This window comes from Suncus etruscus, chromosome 5 (genome assembly GCF_024139225.1).
Source record: "Suncus etruscus isolate mSunEtr1 chromosome 5, mSunEtr1.pri.cur, whole genome shotgun sequence".
NCBI classification, from domain to species: Eukaryota; Metazoa; Chordata; class Mammalia; order Eulipotyphla; family Soricidae; genus Suncus; species Suncus etruscus.
In genome coordinates, this window is record NC_064852.1 from 41,148,666 (window position 1) to 41,172,626 (window position 23,961).

At 42.9% G+C, this 23,961-nt stretch overlaps 1 protein-coding gene across 2 annotated transcripts in view; it reads right to left on the bottom strand.

The window, feature by feature from the left end:
* The window catches only part of ZEB2 (zinc finger E-box binding homeobox 2), a 149,195-nt gene extending 125,774 nt beyond the window's left edge, over positions 1–23,421 (bottom strand). The window contains exons 1-2 of one of the 2 annotated variants that reach the window (XM_049773567.1): positions 23,348–23,421; positions 20,300–20,453 (exon numbers count right to left, since the gene is read on the bottom strand). In XM_049773567.1, coding sequence (XP_049629524.1) covers positions 20,300–20,372 — 73 coding nt within the window. In that variant the 5' untranslated portion in view covers positions 20,373–20,453; positions 23,348–23,421. Of the gene's footprint in view, positions 1–20,299; positions 20,454–20,734; positions 20,809–23,347 lie in introns of those variants that run through there. The other variant, XM_049773566.1, reaches the window with a different exon arrangement.
* Positions 23,422–23,961: the final 540 nt, after the last annotated feature.

Consider the following 23,961-nt stretch of genomic DNA (forward strand, 5'->3'; position numbering starts at 1 on the left):
AGAAAAGAAGGATGAACAATACCATATTGCTGCCTAGCCTAACACTGGTAAAGCCACAGCCAGATCTTTCATGGCAATTCTGATCATGCTGTAAGATTACAGACAAGGTACTTAGGAGAGGGAGCTTGGACCAAGGACAGTGTCATGGCTAATGGTTTAACATAACCTAGATGAAATCTCTCAAGTAAGGAATGATGCATTGCCCTGATAGCTTACAGAGGACCATGAATTACCCATATAGTGATAAGGTGACTTCTGCTGCAAGTTTTATAGGGGGTATAACCTGGAGCTCTGTTGACATCTGTGATTCTCTAACCTTTGTGACCTCTTGTAAACTCAGATCTCAGCACAGCCTGGAGCTCAGTATAGTCCCGCCTCCATCCCAACACTCTCCTGAAATTTGAGCCACATCCCATGTGGCCACAGATCATATGTTTACAGGTCTTGAAGGGAATGGAGGAAGTCATTCTTGGATGAAGTAGGCACTCTCCCTCACTGTAGGTGAACTGCTGGAAAATGAAATCATGCTAATCACAATTGGTGGGGAGTAGGAGTTGGTGGAAGGAGAGGGATTGTGAAGTTAACTGGTGACCTTTTGGTTTCCTCTATTATAGGTCTCATTTTATACCTACTTGTAATATTAAATGGGAAACAGATTTAAATATGAATGCAATGAAAGCATGCTACTTGGAATACCAAGCTAGAGCTGTTTTCTCAGCTAAAAGGTACATATTCTTATCAGATTAAGGTAGCATCAGAGGGGAAGGCTCCAAAACATAGGATAGGTTTGAAATCAGAGGATATTAAGAAGAAAATCTTCAAGGAAATGTACTATTTTTTTCATCTCTCTCCCAAAAATGCCAGTTACCAATGAAAGCCTACAGAGTGAAACCATTGATTTCTGCCTCAAACAGCAAAATATCATCCAGAATATTTTACATGAAAGAACCTAATCATCAGATTGAGCATATTATTAGGATGAGTTTTATATGGAGAGTTCATTTTGCAGAATGTCAAATATCCAAATATAAGGAGGGGTTAGTTAAGAAATTCCAAGCACTCTCTTTCTCCAGATACAGCTAGCTAATCAATCCTAATATTCTCTTTGACTCATTATTAAATGATTTAAAACTCATATTGTACCAATGGCAAAAAAAACAAAACAAAACAAAACAAAGTTCAACTTCTTCCATTAAAAGGGATTTTAGGAGCTGGAGCAATGGACCCAGGTTCAGTTCCCGGCATCCCATGTGGTCTTTCGAACTTGCCAGAAGAAATTTCTGTGCAAAGAGCCAGAAGGAACCCTTAAACACTACCAGTTGTGGCCCCAAAACAAATTAAATACATAAATAAATAAAAGGAATTTTAGAAGTTACTTTATTTACTAATAAAAACACCATATAAAGAAATTATTTTGAAATAAAATCCAAACTATGAATTTACTCCTGTACTTGAATGTATCAAGTTTGTAGTATGCTTTTCAGAAAAACTACATCTTCATTAATAAGAGAAATATAATTAATAATCAGAGTTCAGTTATGGGCCAATCTTTCCAGTAAAACTTTTAGTAACTAATTTCAAAGGAATGTATATGGCATGATAAAGATATATAAGTCACAATCTTAAGGAAAATGTTTGCCCTATTATAACTTTCTGGTCCTTCCTTAAACTTCAAAAATAAAATTATGAGTATTTATTACATGGGTTAGTCATTGTCATTCTGATCTATCTTTTCTGTGAAAGGATTTCTCTCCATGTTTCAATTTTATGGACTTGAACAAACCAAAACCATATTAGACACAACTTCAGGTGTACAGTTTTGACCCCTAAAATAATTTTAGGTTTCCCATTTGAGTTGTTACATTTCACAATCTAGGTCTAAGATCTATGCAGCATTGCTTCTAGAAAGTAAAAAAACTGATGGATCATGCCATCCATGGCGCCATTTGTTCAGCATTTGGTACAAATGGAAGAAAAAAGATACAGAATGCATGGATTGATTTTCAAATTACCTCAATATTTTGAAAACATTTTCACCTGCATGCTGAGAATGCTAAGAATGGCAAGGAAGGCAATTGTGCATTTGCACAGCCTCTACTGCATTCATTTATAAATTACCTCATCACTGACTGAAATTAACACTGATTCTTACAGGCAATTTCTCAATTTCCAATGCTAATTACATTTTTTTTACTTTTAAATTCTGTACCACCTGTTTTGGGCAAGACATCTTAGGCAGCGCGACCGCATTTAATCACAATTTTAATTAACCGCCCTGTAGATGTGAAAAAGAAGCAATTATAATGTAGATGAATGATGATTTTTCTGCATTAAATTGTTTTGTTTCCCTGGTATGTTGATTGTAACACAGCACACAAATACAGTAACTGTACAATTTTTTTCTATTGTAATTTAGTAATTGTTTTTGGAAAACCAGTTTGGGAATGAGTGACTTCATCTGTTTACAAATTGATTGATACTGTTCACTCACTGATTGCTGCGGCATATATTTTGGTATTGCACAGCCTAGCATAAAATATAATTAGAGATGCACAGGCATTGCAGCACCATTTTGGAATCTGAAAATCAACTTTAACTGAAGTATGTTTTCCTTGAGCAGACTAGTATCAGTTGGGGCTGATGAAATGATAATCAAAACAATGGGCTTTCCAATTCCACCACTAGTAGAAACCCTTGGTTTCAATCTGATAGTCTAATATGGTAAGTTTATGAATTACTCTGTACTAGGCCTGGGAGCTGGGGGCTGGCATGTCTGAAGCTTGCACAACTCACTCAGATCAATATCACAAGAAGCATACAAGTGAGGTAAGGAAACAATGATGAAAAATAAAGACTTGCTGCTTTGGAAATGGAAGGATTGTTCCCCGACACCTAGGCACAATGCACTGGTGTGCTGTTGCTCTAAACTATCTCATCTCTACACTATGATACAATGAGATCCCATTCTTGCTCCTGGCTTACAGATACTGATCATTAAAGCCCTACCTTATTACAGATAAATTCAAAGACCTTATTTATGTGAAGCAGAACTTGTTCCCCAGTCAGCTAGGAGTAGAATAAGGGGGAAAGAGACAGCCATCAATATCTGTTTATTTGAAAACATATGCTGACTGATAGTTAGATCTACACTTACAAATTCTCACATGCATTGTAAATCCAACAGAAAACAAGGAATGCCCTGCATTAACATCAGACAACTTCCCAATCTTAGGTATGTCTTGCATTAATACATTTTGCTGGTATCACAGCACTGGTGTTTCCCTCTTATCATCCAAAACATTGTTCTGAAATATGCTTTCTTGGATGAGCCCTGGGCTAGGCTATTTCTGTTAACATGAAGTAAAGGGGGAAAGGCCATGTAAGCAATTGTGGACATTCAAGATAAAGTATTTGTGAGATTGCTTCATCTTCTACTATGCTTCTTTTTATACTTTATTCTTTAGAAGATTCTCAACTCAGACAGTTCATTAAAAGGTATGCATTTGTTATAAAACATAACTGGAATTATGGATTCATTTGAAGCAATTTATAGATAGAATGGTCTGAGCTGGTATAACAAAAATAATGTTGAGTTGGGGGTGGGGCAAGAAATAATATGGATCAACTTTGATTTTTCTGTCTCCTTTATAAACAGTTGCTAACACAGTATTAATAGGAAACATAAAACCAATGCCAAAACTCATTTCCTATATTAAGAAGCGATCCCTGTTAATATATTAAACAATCTGCTCTTTTGCCAGATTAGAGATGTTCAAGTCTGAATCTTTTTCATACCAATGGGGTAGGGCACAAAATCTCCTATGAAGCCAATAGGCCACATAGTATCTTGCCACATTTTGGTGCTGGCAGGTAAGTCATTCACATGTTTTAAGTTGCACAAAAAGCCAGCAATGGAAATTTATTCTAGGCTCATTTTCCCAAGCTGTGTCACACTTTCTGCTAGTAAGAACAAGTTGGTATATTTGCAGATTGGGTACAACCACTAGGGAAGAAAAAGAATCCAGTTTACTTCAATGAGTAAAACAGAGAAAAGCTCAGAATGCAGGATCAGGATAGGTGGAAGTATTCTTGGCTCTAGAGAGGCGATTTCAGGCTCTGATTGCACCTGCCTTGGCCAATAGCATCAGCCTGTCATGCAGCTCCACATTTCTCTCTCCTTAGCCACCTTCCTCTTTCTCCAAACAACTCTCAGGAAAGAAGATCTATTATGATTAAAGGTACAAATCACCTCACGTATCTCAAATGATAGCCTCTTTACAGAATGAAATGGTGTGTTCTGCCAAGAGACATTTTTTTCCCCTCCTAAAGTTGTTTCAGCAATAATGCTTGTTTGGAAATTTCTAGAAGTGGTAACATCTGTGCTCCTGCTGGGTGGAGATGTCATCCCACAAACTTTGCTACAAGAAGCGGGTTTCTCTTGGAGAGAAAATAAAGTACCTGATCCTGGGTCTTAGTTTTAGCTCCCAGTATCTTCACACTCTGACCCACTGCACGTTCCTTCGAGCAGAGAGCTGCTTCCCATGGCTACCTCTTCAATATAAACTTGCTAACTAATCTCTTAGCAAACACTTGAAGGAAACCTGAAGGGAGGAAAAAGAGGCAGAGAAGAGAACAAAAAATGCGGCACAGATAAAGCTCAAGATACACTCAATGGGATGTAGAAATCTAAACTTAGTTCTACATGCAAGTTTTCTTTGGAAGAACTAGCCCTTCCAAAGAAGGACAGATATTTTTTTCAAACAATTATTTTATTTTCAGGACCCATTCCTATTCTGCAGTTTTCTTAAGAGCGTTGGTTCACTTGAAGATAAACTTCCTTGATTTTTTTTCTCCCTGTCAGTTGCCATGTGCCTATCCTCACAGGTATTTGTAAAGGTTGTCTTTTAAAATTGTCTTCTTTCAGTAATAAATCTTTTAGAAAGTTAACCCAGTGTGTGTACACACAAGGTAACTCTTCCTTAGAAATCTTTGCAAGAAGCCATTGTTAGAAATACATAATGACTTGTAGTCACTGATCAAAGAAAAAAATAAATCTTTTACCCCAATATGACTTTTTAAGATCAGAACCCCTGTTTCAATGGATTACAATGAAGAGGCTACTGACAATCTACTTATTTTCACAGCTCCATTTTATATGTTGGCTACACACACACACACACACACACACACACACACACACACACACACACACACACACACACACACACACCAGTAGCAGCAGCAAATGAAACCCAGGGTGTTCAAAGTTAAATCTTTTGAAATAAAGTGGGTATAGAGTGTTTGAAGACATAGTGTTTGGAATTTAAGTTTTAATATCTAGGAATAAACAGAGCATTAAATCAAGCAAAACTGTGACAAGGCCAATGTGTACAGGGACGATGCCAGGAAGCCATCTTCAGCCCTTTGTTCGCAGCTTAACAAAACTGTGCCGTCACACCACTTTAGTTCAACAGTGCCTGTCGAATGGGCATCAGCACATCAGCCAATGCCTGTCATACACACAGCCTGAAGACGGCTTGAAAGCAAGGGCTTATTCAACCCCCAAGTATACTCGGGAAGTGGTGAGGATTTTAAATCATCTAGTAAAGATACCAACACCCCAAACCCCCCCCAATGTGATGGGGATGTCCAAAAATAATTAGTCTCAAGAAAAAAAAGACCCAAAGAAAAATAATGGACTCAAAGCAAAAGAAGCCCTTTTGATATCTTTTTGCTTTTACAGGATTAATTGTAAAAGTTTTGCAATCATAGGATTTTCCTTAAAGTGTCATTCCCGACAGTCAAATCTAAGTTGAATGCCAATGCTATTTTAAAATGTTGCCAGGTTTTCTAGCCATAAACAGTTCTTACAGTATCAGGAGAGGAGGGCAATTTTTAACAAGGAAAATTCGCAACCCCCTATTACTCAAAGACATATCTATCTCTTGAAATAAAATTTTTGCTACGTGACTCTTTTGATGACCAAAATGCACCAAGTTCTGAATAGACAGTCTCCCGAGACCTGAACTCTGTGAGCATTTAATCTGCTGCAGAAGAAAATGTGAAAAAAAAAACAAAAACAAACAAACAAACAAATAAAAACACCCAAAGAAACCAAACCTGGTAAAGAGAGAGACTGTTAACTTCCACAAGTTAACCATCAAGTGTGTGTTTTTGGGGAGGAGGCTCAAACTACCTTATTTTTCTTCTTATATCACTGATCATGAGATTTGGCTTTCAAGCTTTCCCAAGTGTTGAGGAGGTGCCTAAGAACTTTGTTCCTGGTTATGTGAGCCCACTCCTCTCTAGGCATCCAATCAGAGTCAAGAAAAGTGCACAACTGGCATAGGGCTTGCAGAGCCCTAGTGGTAAGAACTGGCTGAAGGTAATTCTGAATCTCAACCTTTTAAGCTCCTCCAGGATGGTTGCCACTGAGATTCCGTACACACAAGAGTTGAAATTTCCTTTACCCTGAAGTTGAAAAGCTGGCGCGCAACCTCTTCCCCCATCTCTGTCTGTCTTTCACTCTGCTACTGTCAGTTTGCTGCCTGTACTTTAGCTGTCTCTTTTCCAGTCTCTACCCTGTCAGTTTCTGGCCTGCCAATTTCAACTTGAAGCTTGACTGGGCTGATTTGATGCAAATACCTCCAGGGAAAACCCTGAAACTGATGAACAGTTATGTCAAGTCGATTTTGCACCATCGGGAAAAGGTAACCTCTGTGAGAAAAAAAAACAACAAGGTTAAAGAGACAAGGGCTTTTCACGTGTAATACCTTTGCTGCACATCTCGTTCACTGTTTACCATCCCTCAGAAATTGTAACTGTCAGAATTAGTCCTAATTGCAGATGCGAAAGCTGCCATTATAATAAAAACAGAGGCAGTGCAGGCATTAAATGTAGCAGCCTAATTTGTGAGACTACAGAAAAGGTAGAGTAAATGAATATTTCATTACTTTAATTACCAGGGACTACTCTTTTCTTGCTGTCTTATGATAAGTGTTGCTGTAACTAGCAACAGCAAACATCCACTAAAACATAAAGTGCAATAATCGTCCTGCTGTCAGGATCACCGCTTTAAAATACGAGCTGGGGAAAAAATATAATGGTTTATCTATTTCTTAGAGATTGCAGAAGTAGGAGATGGAAATTCATTTAATGTCAGGGGGAAAAATGCACACACAAAGGCACCAGTAAACAGGTTTTAGGCAGAGAATAATGGCACTAAAAAAGCAGGTGGGGGGGTGGAGTGGGGGAAGGAACCCAGTGAACTGTACATGTGGAGTGGCAAGCCCTAATTCCGTAAAGTGAAAAAGTGGGAGCTAACAGTGTTTGTGTTTGTCAAAGGCCAAATTTTGTTTTGTGTTGCACAACACAATTGCTTGAGCATGAGAAAATAAAACTCAAGTGACTGGGGGAAAGACAAGAGGAAAGCAAGAGATTCTCAAATGATTAAGCAAAGGTGGAAAAAGTTCAAGTTGGCAAAAGTTTAGAAGCTCAGTCCAGTTCCATTTAAAAATGACTAGATAAAGCTTGCCAGGAAAAGGACTTTGCCTGCAGTTTCAGAATACTGATTCATAATTTGGGGGAATATCAATAATTACTCACCCCTGGTACCTTGAAAAAAAACCCATAGCATCTCTCTCTCTAAATGTCAGTTTCAGGTAAAAGGAAACTTGGTGAGGGAGGTGACTAAATTGTGGGAGGTGGGAAGTGGGCAAGGAGTGGGGGTTGTGGGTGAAGAGGTTACTGCGACTGGGTGAAGCCAGCCTGTCTCTGCATTGATCACTTTGTCCCAAGGGAGGTGTTTGTCCAGCATAGCAGTTTGACAGCAAAAACACTGGGGCCAGAAGCCCTCTCAAACACTGGGGCCAGAAGCCCTCTCAAAGTACCTACTGACACATAGCATTTTGTGGTCTTGGTTTCACCAGGCAAGGTTACCTCACACTTTAATCTGCACAAGTAGAAACCTCCACATTTCTAAATGTTCAGTAGAGCTAACTGCCCGCCTGTAAATATTACAAAGAGTGGGGGCCAGAGAGATAGCATGGAGGTAAGGCGTTTGCCTTTCATGCAGGAGGTCATCAGTTCGAATCCCAGCGCCCCATATGGTCCTCTGTGCCTGCCAGGAGCAATTTCTGAGCGTGGAGCCAGAAATAACCCCTGAGCACTGCCGGGTGTGACCCAAAAACCACAAAAAAAAAAAAAAAATATTACAAAGAGTGCTTTAAAAATGCTATCTTTAGTCAAGGCTCCTGACTACTGTTTTAAAAAAGCCATAGTCACTTGCAATCAATTTAGCAGCATTTCTGCCAAGGTGGGAAAAATTGAAAGAAAATTGGAAAACAGTTTATAATCTCAAAGTTTGTCATTTTTCCTAAATCATACACTTACAACGTAGATTAATATGTGCAAGTAAGTTCTATAAGAGTCATGTGGCATGAGGAACAGGTTTTATTTCTTGCCATCAGTCCCACCAAAAATGAACCCACAGATACTGTCTTTTATTTTTGTGAAAATGCATTTTATTCACAAGCCATAGGATTGTAGTGAAAGTTAGAGGGAAAGTACCTGAGCTGGGCTTCTAGTGTGTATTTGTATTTATGTGCATTGGAATGTATTTATTAGAGGCCAGGCTGAGTTTTCAAATTCCCACCAGCACTACAAAGGTGATGAGAAAACCTTTAGTGCACAACCATTTTGCTTAGAGATTTTTCCCTCTTAATGGGTCTATTTATTATGAAAACACAACTTACCAAGTTCTTTATATATAAACCTCACCTCCCAAAACTGAGAAATCTCATAATGTGAAACACTGCTATTGATGTGCTTGGTGTCTAAAATAGAAACTTAGGTACTTCCAAGAATAGGCGAATTGCAAAGTTTCTTTGATTACGGGTTGCTTAGATATATAAGACAAAAAAGTATATTTTAAACTAAGAAACTGTAACATTAGACACTGCACTTATTTAGATCAGCTGGCACTAAATTCCTTGAAATTTATTTATCAGTGTCAGGAAGAAAACGTCTCAGATTTTATAGAGCATATCTTAATCAGTGACCTAGTGTTGGTTACATATTTGGGGGAGGAAGGATCTATCACCTTGTCAGTGGTACCTTTCTTTCCTATAACTAATTACAGAAAGAAAGATGAAACAGTAGAGAAAGAAAAACATCACTGCTGTTACAGTGACATAGCTATTAAAGTGGACTTCTTTTTAACTTTTTTAATGTAGAAGATGTTTTAGCCTTTATGTCATAGAAACTCATTCATGACAATTTCTTGTTCCTGAAAGAATGTATGTGCTCACATCTCTATCACCTGACATGTTTCCACCTTATGAAATTTAAAATGATACCAAATATATTTTGTTTGTAATAAATAGTTAGCTAAGCTTTCCAGTTCTGCATTTATTCTTTGCTTGAAAGAATATAGTCCTTCAAGTGTAATTTAAAAAAAAAAAATTGAACTCCAAAATAGTCACATTCCAAATTAGGTCTCCGTCAGCTTAATGAGGAATATGTGTGAGTTTAAGTGAAATAGCAACTGAGAGAAATGATAAACAACTTAAAGATATATCACATACAATAGAATATGACATTTGAAATCCCACAGCTTATAGGAAAAGCTATCTGGAATCTAAATTTCATAGTGCTGACTTTAAAAGGGAAAAATTATTTGAAGATATGCACTAACGTTTCTGTATTGTCTCTAAATTTCAACAATCAGTTCAAATCTTATTTACTCAACTCCTCTCCCTAATAAAACAAAATTTATAAAATATCAAATCATTATGACAATTGCAGTCTCCGTCAAAAAATGAAAGCAAAGTTCAATCTGCTCCTTTGCAAAATATTTGTTCGCCTTACACGTGTCTCTTCTGTGGAAGTGTGGTTTTCAGAAGCCCATATTAATCTCTAAGCAAGACTGCAGATTTTCTAAAATGCCTATGATTTTCCCAGAAACCATACTTTCTTGGGTCACAAACACAGTGACTGATGCCATTGATCATCTTCCCTTTTCTCTTTTCAGCTTCTCTAACTCTCCTGTCAGGAGTCTGAAAAAATATGCACGGTGACTGCTGCTGAGGGGAGACAAAGTTTAACTTCTGGGTTGGCAATAGGAGAATAATTCATGAGCAGATTTCGAGTAAATGATATGATTTGCTAAATTTTGATCTTTGATTTATATTTATGTACTCCTGCTACTGCTAAGGTTTTGCCAACCTCAATTAGATCATGAATGAGATCATTTCAATTCAGCCCCCAAACTGTGACCTGACCAGGGTCTGAAAGTGTTCAAAAAGTCATTTTAGCATCTCTGATTTGAAAAGGAATACTGCATGCTTGTCGTTCATACAAATAACATAAAACTTAATTATTGGATGATTTGGCAGAGGACCTTCTTGCCAAACAACAGTCAATGCCAGCCACTGTGATGCTGGCAATGTCCAGGCTCCGGCACACAGCCCCTTGGATACAGCGTTTGTTCATTGTTTCTCAGGGCAAGATGCTTTCAAAGAGGCTCCGTGGATCTGGGAGGCAGGGTGCAACGCAAAGGGTGTGCCATATTTATAACTTCAGTTAAAAAATGCTGTCTCACCTAGAAGGGAAGTAGATCTGCGCTGTCAAATCACCAGGAGGCTGTGACAAAGGGAGCTTGCAGCCTGACACACGGTGTAACAACATAGCAAACACCTTTAATTCTGTCATGTCTCATACCCTTTACTTTCTCACACATTTGTGGCTGCTCGAACGTTGACACCTACACTCTTTCGAAACTAAATAAGGCAATCTTATTTAAGCCCAAATGCAACACCTGGAAAGTTATTCTGGTGCCCAGCAAAAAATAACCATTAACTCCTTCCTCTTATAAATGCCTCTCTGCTCCCCCCTCTACCCCCAAACCGGCTTTGGAAAGTCTCAAGTTGGTAACAACTGGACCTGAGGCTTGACTCTGAGGTTCACATGACCTTCTGAGTTGAGCCCCGGAGATAGGCTACACTTCCCTTTTGCAGAGATGCGAGGGCTGTGATAAAGTCACTGTCCAAACTGGCCCATTAGCTGCTTTTCCAGTGGAAGCCTTTCTTCAGCACAAACTTCTTCTGCTGTCTTTTATAGGAAGGAGAGAGCCCGGGCTGCTTCATTCCCTTTAGCTACTGTAGTCTAATATTTTAAAAGCTGGAAATGAGAATAGCTTTTCTAAAGATATTTCCTGGAATTTTTAATGCGCTGCCTTGATTTTTTTTTCCCTTGCCAATTATAAACCACCATTTGGAGGGCTTATGAGCAATGTAAGTCCACCTCATCTAATTAAACCACATTGTTTTAAAAGCTAGAACAGTTTTCATGTCTACGAGGCTTGTCTGAATAATAAACTGCTAGAGCCAGAATTCTGAATGTCTTTGGAGAGCCAGTATTTTATCTGTTGGACTCAACGGACCAGGCACTTAAAGAGTTAAGGAGTGTTCTCGCATTGCTGGGTAGGTTAATATCACAGCTGCCTGGTAAAGCATTATCCCAGTACCTCACTTAACAAAAGCCTCCTTTTGCAAACAGACTCCCACACCCACCCACCCCAAGTGTCCAAAGGTGTTTACTGAAGTAAATCTGCCTAAATCCTTCATTGCTTGGGTCATGGGGGTATATAGGAGGGGTGGAAGGTGTAGGAATAATCTCTGTTTTGTAAATTCTGTAAATCTTCTGGGAAAAAGGAAAAAAAAAAAAAAAAAAAAAAAAACCAACCACCACCAGAAATCTGTGTCACATGTTTCATGTACAACTTCTAATATCTCCACTGGTTTGGCTCTTAGAAAGTGAGGTCTGCCACAGTGCTTATCGGAAAGGCACCCTTTCCCAATGATTCCCTCTGCCGGGTAAGAGGCACTGCACTTCCAAAGTTTTGTATATATGCACATGTTCCTATGTGTTGTATGCATAAGCTAATTATTGAAGAGAAACTGTTGGTATCTTAAAAGTGGTTTCAGAAAGAGAAAAAAAAAAACACAAGACAGTTTAGGAGCAAGATAACGTGGCTGAAAAGTTGTCACGAGAGGTTTCAGCTCTTGCTGTGGTCTCATTCCAATACCATTAACTGCATGTTACTTTTGCATGTTGAAAATGGAGGCAAGTAACACAGCAAAACCTGACAGGTCCGCCTGCGAGGGTTGAAACAGTTCGCAGTAAGAAGAAGCCCTTTAGGCATAAACTTTCTCAAGAGAACATGAATACCACCAACCCCTCCTTACAAATCTTGAGGCATCCAGTTTGAGATACAAAAAAGGCTGTCATCTCACAAATGTTAAACATACTAAAAAAAATCTGAAAAAAGAAAAAAAGTATGGAGAAGGTGTGAAAAACGTGGCACTTTACAGCCCTCAAAGCATTTTAAAATAGAACAACTTTTCCCCCTAAAATTCTTTTCAGAGAATTTTTTTTTCTTTTTGGCTCATTTGAGAGTTTCTTTCTTGGCTTTTTTCCCCCTTTCATTTGAAAATATGAATTATCATAAAAAGTCAGGGGGAAAATGGAAAAGTCTTTTCCAGCATTTCCTGAAGATCTACCAGTGCGTTCAGCCTGGGTGGCAGCGTTTCTCTTTTATTTTCCCCAGGGGCAGACACCCATCCCTGAAATCAGAGCAGGGCCTCCAGAGCCTTTTCTCTCCTTCAGTAGCCTCCCAGCTCCTGCCTACACCCACCCCCATTGCCTCCTATCCCTGGGCTGATGGTAAACAATAAACTGTAGCCAAATAGTAGGCAGCACTCAAGAGTGGCAAGTCCACACACCTGACTTCAAGTCTTTTGCAAGAGAATTTGATCCCTCCCTGACACATTTACCTCAAGTGTTGAGGGGTGGCCATGAATAGTACAGACATGCCATCTTGTAACACTATATGCCTGTCAGGAGGGACAAGGCCTGATTGAGCATCAACTATATAAGGCTGGTAACTAGGGAAAGCCCAACAAACAGCCACAAACACCTAAGTTATTTTACTCAGTTACTACTCTCTCTCTCTCTCTCTCTCTCTCTCTCTCTCTCTCTCTCTCTCTCTCTCTCTCTCTCTCTCTCTCTCCCCTCACTCACTCTCTTTTCATCTTGGCTTTCTGTGGCAGAATGCAAATGGAGCCTGCCGGCGGTGAAAGGGCTGAATTGTGATTAAGAAGAAGAAGAGCTCCTTTCTTTGTTCTCCCCTCAGGGGATGTTTACTGGGAGAGACACAGCGGATCAGATATGAAAGGCATTCAGGTCAGCATTGATGTGAGCGAAAGTGAAATCATACCTAAGGCATTCAAAAGACCGCCGTGTCAGGGGTTCAGCTAACGGTGCAGCTACTGTGTGTGTCTTCCCGGAGAGGCAAAAATCTTTTCACAGACTGGTCTCTCTCTCTCTCTCTCTCTCTCTCTCTCTCTCTCTCTCTCTCTCTCTCTCTCTCTCTCTCTCTCTCTCTCTCATGAAATCATGCAAGTCCCCTCTCCTCCCCTGTTTACGTCCCACTAGATGACATTAGAGTTCTCCCCTGGACCACAGATTAATCAGGCTAACTTCTAATAACTGTATTTCTTAAATGATCCATCAAGACCATATGAAGTGAGGTAAAAATTATTTTCTTAAAGCACAAAGCAGGTGTATTCATGTGAGTGCTACATATATGCCTCCTAGGAAGGCCAAGAACTGAGTGAAGAGAAAAGTTTACAAATATATGTATGGTAAGCTTTCCCTCTCATCTCCCTCAAAAGACGAATACAAGATTAGAGACATACATGCAGTGTAGAAACAGCACAGAACACCTTAAAGCAAAATCCTTTATTTACTCTGTAACCACTAGTTACACTTTCCCTGAGAGCTTTCACTCTTATAGGACTGTCACCCAAGATAAAAGTATTCAACACATAGCTATTAAGACAGATTTCCATAAGATCTACAGATTATTACTGCTTTTCTTTTTAAGAAATGTCTGATGAAGAAATACTTGGATCTTATTTTTTAAAAGTTTACACTCCCCGCAGCCCACAAAGTCATTCAATAGATTTTCCAAGTGGAAAGCTGAGGCTGTTGGCATAAACAGAGCTATGTAAACATATACAAAACCCACAAATCACAGCAAACACACAAATAATGAGAAGGTGCCTAGATGTTTCATGTCTTAGAACTGAAAAAGGAAAAATCATATTTCATCTTTTGATTGCTAAAGAAAGAAAAGAAAGAGGGGGCACTAGGGCTATATTTATTGGTCCTAAGTCATCTTGTGCTCTGAATTTTTTTCAACCTTCAACATCTTGGCTAAAAAGCATGTTTGGGCTTATGCTCACATCTGCTTTTGTGGTGACATTTAATTCTGTATATTTTCAACTAGTGTTTCTGCATCACAGATTTTCCTCCTTTATCTTTGTGCTCTAAAAAGACAACCAAAGAGCAATCAAAAAGGTGTCTGACTTGGCCATTCAGACAATTGCCCCCTTGTGGGAATGCAGGAATGAATGGTACAGTGGACACCCCAGCACCATTGACGTTATAAACATGTAAATGAAACACATTAGGGCAGACAATCAATTGTCTGTGAGCATTGCAGACCTGCACTCCTTCTCTCTGTGACAGGCACAAAATAGTGTCTACCTTGGGAAGCCATGGTGCTAGAGAGGAATAAGACAAAGAGTTCTCTTTCACATAGAACAAAATGCACCTTAAAAGCCTTGGAAGAATGCGGATGACAAAAACTGTTGTAAGGAAAAGAAGCTCCCACATCTTGGAGTGAATAAACGCTGCACTGCTAGAGAGCTAACAACCCCTTCTTTTACCTTCAGGATAGGGACGCTTTTCACCCTTCCCACTTCAGAAAAAAAAAAAAATCCTTAATAGAGCAAAAGAAGCAAGAGAGGGTCTTTGATAACCTTTTGGAATTTCTTTACTTGGAGCAAATGAAGCAAGCAAGAAAAGAATCATCTGAAACATGACATTGCAGTTTAGTAGGGAACTTCAATCTTGGCTTTATTCTTATTTGGAAATAAATGCCTGAAGACCCGGGTTGCTTTTTATTTGGCAACAGAGAAACAATGTAAAGTTTAAAATTCTTCACCCACCCTCAGCTCTGGTGGAGTATCATGCTATGCAGTGGATGCCAGGAGGCTAGTGGCTCTGCTATGAAGTAAGGCTTGATTCTACCCCAATTGACTTCGTTTTTCCAAATCACAATAAAACAAATAGATCAGTCTAACTACTAAATACATAGCCCCCAGCCGTGTGTGTGTGTGTGTGTGTGTGTGTGTGTGTGTGTGTGTGTGTGTGCGTGCAGCGAGACAAAACTTGCAGAAAATCTCCATTGAGAGTAAAAGATGGAAATGGATGTCTTTGGAGAACCCTCAGAACTGGTACCTGTCACACAATCTGCCTCTGAGTGCTTTGAGAGTCAGCAAAACAGGCTGCCAATCCAATTGACAAAGCAGGAATCTTGGGAGAAAAAAAAACCCACCAAAACAACACAACAACCAACAAAACAAAACAACAACAAAAACGCTTTCCACTCTTGCAAAGGTAAGGAAGTCTGAACCCTGAACTAGCTGTAATCCAGAGGAAAGTTCTGTCTCAGTGTTCCAACCAGAACAACTCTTTTTTTTTTTTTTTTTTTTTTTTTTTTTTTTGGTTTTTGGGTCTCACCCGGCAGTGCTCAGGAGTTACTCCTGGCTCCATGCTCAGAAGTCGCTCCTGGCGAGCACGGGGGACCATATGGGACGCCGGGATTCGAACCGATGACCTTTTGCATGAGAGGCAAACGCCTTACCTCCATGCTATCTCTCCGGCCCCCAACCAGAACAACTCTTAACTACCTCAAACAACTCTCCTCTCAGGCTGGGGAACCAAGAACCACTTCCTAAAGAAGGAGGTGATTGTATCTCTTTTTTCTATCTCATGAAAGCATCTTTGAAACAGAACAACTGAACCATCCTTCATTGCCTCTAAGCATAGCCACCAGCACCTTACTCCTTTTAAGAAGTGGTTAGGAAGAAGGGCTTATCCTAAACAGGGATAATCATTTCTACTCAACTGATTGTTTCTACTCTAGGACACAAAGCCTTGCAAACAGCCAACTTTATTCCCCCCTTATTTTTTACCACCGAAAATCGGAGACCAAAGGCATTTGTAAAAAAATAAAAAATAAAAAACTCTTTCAGCTCCCTTCAGTAGCCCCTAACACTTGATCCAAAACTTTAAAGAACAATCAAATCGCACTTTTCTTTCTTCGGTTCCTTTTCCTTCCCACTTTCTAGTTTACTTTTCTTTCGAAAGACTTCATTTGATTTTTATTTATAACATGCATATGAATAAGTGTAAATTTTTTCTTCTTTTGGAGTCTGATGTTGGGAGGCAGTGGGTTGGGGAACCAGACCCTCCATGCCAGCCAGGCTGGGAGCATCCCCAGGAACTGATTCCGAACTGGGGGCAAAGCCACAAACTTTGTAAGTTACAGTGGGGCCTGTGCAAGGCCAGTGGGAGGCAGCAGCCAGGCATGTCCTGCTCTGAGCACTTCTGTCTGTCAGAAGACAGCCAAGATAGCCGGGTATAATCAGGGGAAGAAGGGGGGGGGGGGGCTTGGTCCCCTCCTCCAACTTCAGTGAAAGTGTTACAAAGTGAGTCAGGAGACTGAGGATCATCTGACTCAACTTTCTTGAAACCAAAACACATTCTTTTTCTGAAGGCAACTTGCTTTCTTTCCTCCTGCCTCTCCCTGTTCCCCCCTTCCCTTATGCACACCTTATTTTCTGGGAGGAGATTTCATCTCTTCTATGCAGGAGAAAGGAGCCTGTTTGCTCTGCATTAACTTGGCCCTGGCACTGTCTTTACTAGGCATCTTGCTGGCCTACGAATCTTGAAAGCTTAATTTTAGATTCTGATTTCTCTGGTATTTTCCTCAAATTGCTTTCTCCTTTGCTTTTTAATAATCTTTCCAATGCTGTCTTCTAACCCCAGTTCTTGACCAAGCTTTCAAACACGCACACACGCGCATGCAGCACACACTACTTTACATGTTTTATCTCCTTGTCACCTTAATCTATATATACACTGTTGACTTCATTAAAATTATATAAAGTGCCATTCTGGTTTCCTGGATGTGCATCTCCCCCGCCTCTTTGCAGCTCCAACGCTATGATTAGTATTGTCATTATTCCTTTCTAGGAACTTCTATATGATTTTGATAAGCATCATCATATTTAATGTTATCAGCAAAGACACAAGCTCAAAAGTGACATCTTTTCCATGAATCCAGAAAAGAAAAAAAAATCCACTCAGTTCAGATAAATCCTGGCAATTCCCAACGGGAAAGGCATTGGATACGTGCTTGATGAGAAAGAAAATGAAAAGGGAGGGGGTGAAAACTCTTCTACCTGCTTTTCAAAACCAGGGCACTGCTCAGTCAGATTCAACCCCCCCTCAAAAATATCAGTGACAATTAACCAAATCATACCATGTTTTTTCCAGAGATTTTTGGCAAAAATTAGAAACAGGTAGTCCTAAAAGTTAAAGAGACGCTGTAAGCAATAGATAGGCTCACGGGTGAGCATTGAGAGTTTAGGCTAAATGCCTTAAAATGTGCAATCTAACTTTCCAGTTCGGGGCTTTCAGGCTTCTCCCCAGGTCAGAACCAGGCACGGAGGCAATACTTGCAGGACACAGGATTAACACCTCACCACTCCACATACAAAGCCCCCCACCAAAAGCGAACCTCTCTGCAAATGTCTTTCCCTAGAGTGTCAGGAAATCTGGAGTCCTCCAGTTTCGGAGGATCTGGGCTCTGGCCTGATCTCGCTGTTTGGGGCTGGTCTGGGAGCAGTGGTGGCAAAATCCAGAAGGAGTAGAGGAAGCAGGCAAAAAGAAACACACTGAAGTATCTTTTGCAAAGGAACACTTCTGGGGACATGCTTTTCACCACATTCTCTTGTCTTTCAATAAATGACAGTTTAACTTAAGTGGGGAGATTCCTTGATACAAAGCTTTTATTATCCAGTTGATCAGCAACAGCAATATGTTTTAGGTATTTGTAAGGTTGGGAAGAGCCCCACAACGGACATAGTTAATATTTAATAAAAGGAACAGAGGGAGGGGCAGAATTAAATGTAATTTTGGTGTCTACTAAATTAACCTGAGATTGGAGAAAAGGTCTTCTGTGTAAGGACCACCCTTAAATAACGCCAGACACTAAAGTGAATGAAAAATCAGAAAGGGTGGGAGGAGGAGAAGGAAGAGGAAGAAGAGGAGGAGGAGGAAGAAGACGAAGAAGACGAAGACGAAGAAGAAGAAGAAGAAGAAGAAGAAGAAGAAGAAGAAGAAGAAGAAGAAGAAGAAGAAGAAGAAGAGCAGCAGCTTAAGGGGAGCTTGAACAGGATCTTGGGGAAGCAGCTCAGACTATATTAATGTAGTGTGTGTGTGTGTGTGTGTGTGTGTGTGTGTGTGTGTGTGTTTAATATTAAGCCAAGCAAATAGATCAAAGGCAGCACAAAGGGAAAAGGAGGATAACGTAACGAACAGTTTCTGAGTAAAATTCTTCTATCACTCCCCCATATGGCCCGACACCTCCACCACAAGGAGAGAGAGAGAGAGAGAGAGAGAGAGAGAGAGAGAGAGAGAGAGAGAGAGACAGAGAGAGAGAGAGACAGAGAGAGAAGAGACAGAGAGAGAAGAGACAGAGAGAGAAGAGACAGAGAGGAGAGGAAGAAAGAGGAGAGAGAGGAAGAAGAGGAAGAGAGAGGGAGAGAGAAGGAGAGAGAAGCTTCATTCGTCTCTAATCAAAATTGTCTCCTCTTTGTGTTTCCCTTCGCCCTGCATCCCGCACTGCGCCCCCAACCGCCCCCTCCCGGGCCCGCAGCGCTCCGGGGCAGCCCGGGGGTGCGCGCGATTGTCTCCGCCAGAGGAAAGTTGCTGCAAGTGGACCCGGGCGGTCCCGGGGCGCCGCGGACCCGGCGTGCGGGAGGAGGCCAGAGGCCAGCCGGGCCGCTCCGTCTCCCGGGTCCGGCTCGGGGGCGGGCGGCCGCGCGGTCCGCGCCGAGGTAGGGGACTGGAGCGAGGAGGGAACAAGAAGTTTCCTTGGCCTGTCTGGGCAGCCTACCGGTAGTTGGCGAGTTTTGTTTTGTTTTGTTTTCTTTTTCTTTTTCTTTTTCAACTTCCTATCCTCCACCAGCCAAAGGCTCTCCGCCCCCGGGCGGCACCCTCTTGGGTCCCCCACTCTGGCTCCCCTCCCCCAGGCACCTTCTGCGCTCTTGCCAATCACTTTTCCCTTTTATTCCCACGATTTTGTTGGGGGAATGGGTAATACCTAGGGCTCTCTCTCTCTCTCTCTCTCTCTCTCTCTCTCTCTCTCTCTCTCTCTCTCTCTCTCTCTCTCTCTCTCTCTCTCTCTCTCTCTCAACTGTCACTCCCTTTCATCTCCCATTTCTGTTTCAAGAGACCCTGAGCACTCCCCTCATTTCCTTCCCCTCTCTGGGCCGGGATAACGGGGCTCTCCCCCAGACCATGTACAAACCACCCGATCAAGTCTCCCTGACACCCCTCAGTTCCGTCCCCCACTCCCCTCCCCTCCGGCTTGGAGTCCGAGCCCCGCTGCTGCCCCGAGTCCGCACGGACCCCGCCAGATTCCCCCACGGCAGGCAGGCCGGGTCCGGGTCCAGGTCTGGGTCCGGGTCCGGATCCCTTCCACCCCGCCCGGGCTTCGTGCGCTCCGGGCCGGGCCGGGCCCCAGCGTCCGCGGACCGTTACTTGCAAGGCGCCCGGACCACTCCGGCAAGAAACTTTGCGCCTCCAAGCGCCCTAGCCAAGGGGGGGTCCCCCCAGGGCACGCTCGCGCGCAGCTCCCCCGAAAGCCTCCGCCTCCCGCCCGAGGGGCTCTCCCGCACGCCTGTGGGCTTCCCGGGCCCCCCGTCCGTCCGTCCGACCCGCCCCAGACGCACCCGCAGCCTAGCCGGGGAGCCGGCGGGCCGGTGCTGGCGGAGCCAGGGCTAGAGCTAGAGCTAGAGGCGGAGGTGGTGGGGTGGGAGGGGGGTTAGCGTTAGCTCGGGTCCCAGCCGGACCCCAGCGCGGCTCCAAGAGCCCCCCGGCGTCCGACGCTCACTTTGCGGGGCACTTTCCCCAACTCCCCCGCCGTGCGGTGGCCGCGCGCGCTGGGCGCTCCGGCGCCGGCCACGGAGGGAGAGGCTCGCCCGCCCTCCTCGGTTCCCTTTTCACCCCCTTTTCTTTTCCCACCCACCTCCAGCTCTCCGGGTCTCGGGGTTGCAAAGACGGCCCGGTAAAAGTTTTGGGGTTCGGGCCCGCTTCTTACCGTTTTTCCTCCTGGGATTGGCTTGTTTGCGCCTCTTGCACCGGGGGCCATCCGCCATGATCGGCTGCTTCATTGATAAGAGCGGATCAGATGGCAGCGGTTCGCATGGACTCGGCGCCCTGCTTCGGCAGCACCACCAGCACGCAGGCTCGATCTAGCAAACCAAACAGAGCGACAATGTGGGCATCGCCCGCGCCCATTGAAACAGCGCGCGGCGGGCTGGGCCGCCCAGGGGAGCCGGGGCCAGGGCTCCGGCGGGCGGCGAGCACCCATCCGCACCCCACACCCGCCCCAACCTCACACACACACGCACAGACACACACCCCAAAGCAAAGCGAAACTTCCAAGGCCCCCCCTCCCCGCACCCCACCCCCCCAAAGCTTGGGTCCCCGAGGCGCTTTGTGTGTTGTTTGTTACTGTTGGGTTGTGTTGTACCCGCGAGCCAGGAGGGATGAAGAGAGACAAGAATTAGATCTTCCAAATGAGTCATAACTCCTGACCGTTAGGAGGGAATTGCACACACACACACACACGCGCGCGCGCACACACACACACACACACACACACGGCCTTACAGTAGGGCCCAGCTTGACTTAGGGCAAGGCGGACGGACCCCTTTCCTCCTCCCGAAAAGTCCTCACTCAGCCCCGGCTTGGGGAACTTGGGGGGTGAGGTTAAAGCTTTTGCTTTTTTGCTTTTTTTTTTTTTTTTTTTTTTGCACTCATCTGGTCTTTCCCCCACCCACCTACCCACCGCACCCCACCCCATTTCCCCCAGAGGAAACAAACAAACAAACAAACGCGAAACAGCCCCCCGGATGAAGCACACTCCTCGGGCAAATTGATAATAGTCATTATAGGAAACCCATTCGCCCCGAGTTCACCCTCCTCCCTCCCCTCCGCTTCTGGAGTTTTCTTGGGGACCGACTCTTCTTCTGCCTGTCTCCCACCCCCAAATGAAGATTTCCCACCCCCCCACCACCCCATTTCACGCCGCAATAAGAAATAGAATTGTTATAAGCCTCTTTGGGACACTGTCCTTCCCCACCCCAACCCACCCCACCCCCGCATACTTGGGCAATATTTACTTTAAGTATCCCCAACCACCACCTCACTTACACACATGCTCCCCCTCACTGGTTCCCCCTTAAGTAGTTTCCATAGGAAAAAAATACATACATATATATATATATATATATATATATATATATATATATTTTTTTTTTTTTCCCCCTTCAAGAAAGGAAAGAGAAACTCCAACCGCGAAGGCAATAATACTTTTTTTTTTTTTCAGCACGACTAAATGGTCGTATCCTTTCTAGCTTAGAAACTTTTATACCTAAAAATCGAGAGAGGCGCTGCATTTTTTTTTTTCCTCCTTCCCAGCTGAAACTGTCAAAACTTGGAGAAAGGGAACCTCCGAAGCAGGCAGGGCCAGGAGAATCCCCGAAACTCCATGGAGGTTGGGAAGACGCTGTGCCTCGAGGATTAGTTTAAACAGGGGCTATAAAAGATGTAACAGATGCAAACTGTAATACAAGGGCCATTAACCCTTCCTCTGCCGAGCACACTCCGTCGTTTCTCGCTCTCTCTCGCACCCCCCCCCTCCCGCCCCGCACCTATTGTCTCCAATGCTGGAAGCTTTGAGGAAAACCTGGAAAGTGAGTATCAGTTTCCACACATTTGCTGAGAGGAGTGGGAGGTGGGGGGCAGCGAGAAAGGGAAGTGAATGATTTAGAAAGCACCTTGAATTGAACCTAGGCACTCCCGTTAAGAGACTTTTCGTGTAAGTTTGACACATTTGGTCGTGTCTTGGCTCTCTTGCTTTGACATTGGTGGGGAAAAATTCTGAAATAAAGAAATGGTCACACCAGTGGCTGGGATGAAACAGCTGGCCTGTCTGTCTTCCTGCTGAGACTTACCCACCATTGCATATAAATACATGTTTAATAAAGTAAGCTGCTAGTTTTATGAGCATGTGGGTATGGAAGAGGGAGAGAGAGAGGGAGAGAGACAGGGCATTTGTGCAGTAAACTTTATCTTTTGCTTGTTATTTCTAACTCTGGAGTTAGTAATCTTGCCTTCATCATTAGAGAGGGAGCATGTAAAATATATAAGTAGGTGGGAGATAAACATATTCATGTTAACCAGGCTCACCACGGTCCCTGGGAACTCCTGTTTCATCTCTCGACTTTTTTAGTGCCAAAGTAGGGAATGGGATCTTGCCTGTGTGTGTCTCTTGTGAAATTCGTGGCTCCATGACTTAGCCATTCAAAATGGGATTTCAAGTTAGCCTTAATTTCAAACCCTGCTATCCTGACAGCAGTTTTCTTCCCAGCTGTAGTGACCCCCCCTCCCTTTACTTTGGTAAACGACTCAAGCTCCATGAGGACTTTCACTTCTTTATTTATTATCACAGAAGTAAGGTGTTACTTCACATATACACACACACAAAGAATAAAATAAAGAAATGAAACTCGCTAGGCAGACAAAAACAGGCAACTTTTTGCTTAGAAAACAGCGTTCTCCTCTGGGAAACGATGAACTGCCATGTCTAAGAGAAAGAACTTGTCCCCAAATTCGGTCGGTTGGTATCAATTAAGTTTTGTCATTCTAAACAGGTATTTGCCAAGTTTTAATTGCTAACTACAAAGAATTGGAACTCGCTGAAAAAGCAGACCACATTCTCCTCATCTCTTGAAGAGTTGTTTATTCTAACCTTCCAATTCTCAATAAAACTTTCTGGGCAGCCAAAGCTACCTTTGGTTACCTGAATGCACAGGTAGTAGGCAAATTATGGAGGGGAGGGAAAAAAGAGGAAAGGGAAGGAGTTCAAATGGGAGTGTGGGAGAAATCAAAGAAGTCACTCCTGGGAAAAGCTTTGCCAGAAAAGAGCTAAACCCACCTGAAATTCCTACTCACATTCACTCCTCACTTCATACTTCCATCCCCACTTACAAAGAAAAAATATCATAAAAGAAGAGCAGGGGGGAATGACCAAACCCAAAATGAATAAAAAAGGAGAGAAAAGAGGGGGAAAAAAACCTACCTGTGAAGTCTTGTTTGTAGTTTTGGCCAGAAATGGTGAGAAGAAAAAGCATGAAGAAGCCGCGAAGTGTGGGGGAGAAAAAAGGTGGAAGCGAAGAAACAGCTCCCGGAGCAAACTGTGCAAAACCTCGCCAAGAGTGTCGGGAGGCAGGACCGTTATTCCTGCGGAGCAGGTTAGAACTGATCTCTTTTGGCCACTCCAGGAAACACAAACCTGGGGACGGACTGACGTGTTACGCCTCTTCTAATGACATTTTTTTCTTTTTCTTTTCTGTAGGAGAGAGAGAAGAGACCCTGAAACACGCGCCACCTATCTTTGTGGGGAGGGATAATTGAAGCGCCCTGAGCGTGAGCATCATGTGAAAACGTGATCGCCAAGTTTCTCTCTGGGAAAGGATCTGGGATAGATTATACCTTGAAGTCTCCGCAAACGCTTTAGTGGAAGAAATGAAATTCCACCTCCCTCCCTTCCTCTCTCTCTCCCTCCCTCCCTCCCTCCCTCCCTCCCTCTCGCCTCCCTCCCTCCCTCCCTACTCCACGCCCCCTCCCCCCCCAGCCTTTGGCATCATTATCCTCATCACTAAATCCGACAGAGTACAGGGCGGAAAACGGTGC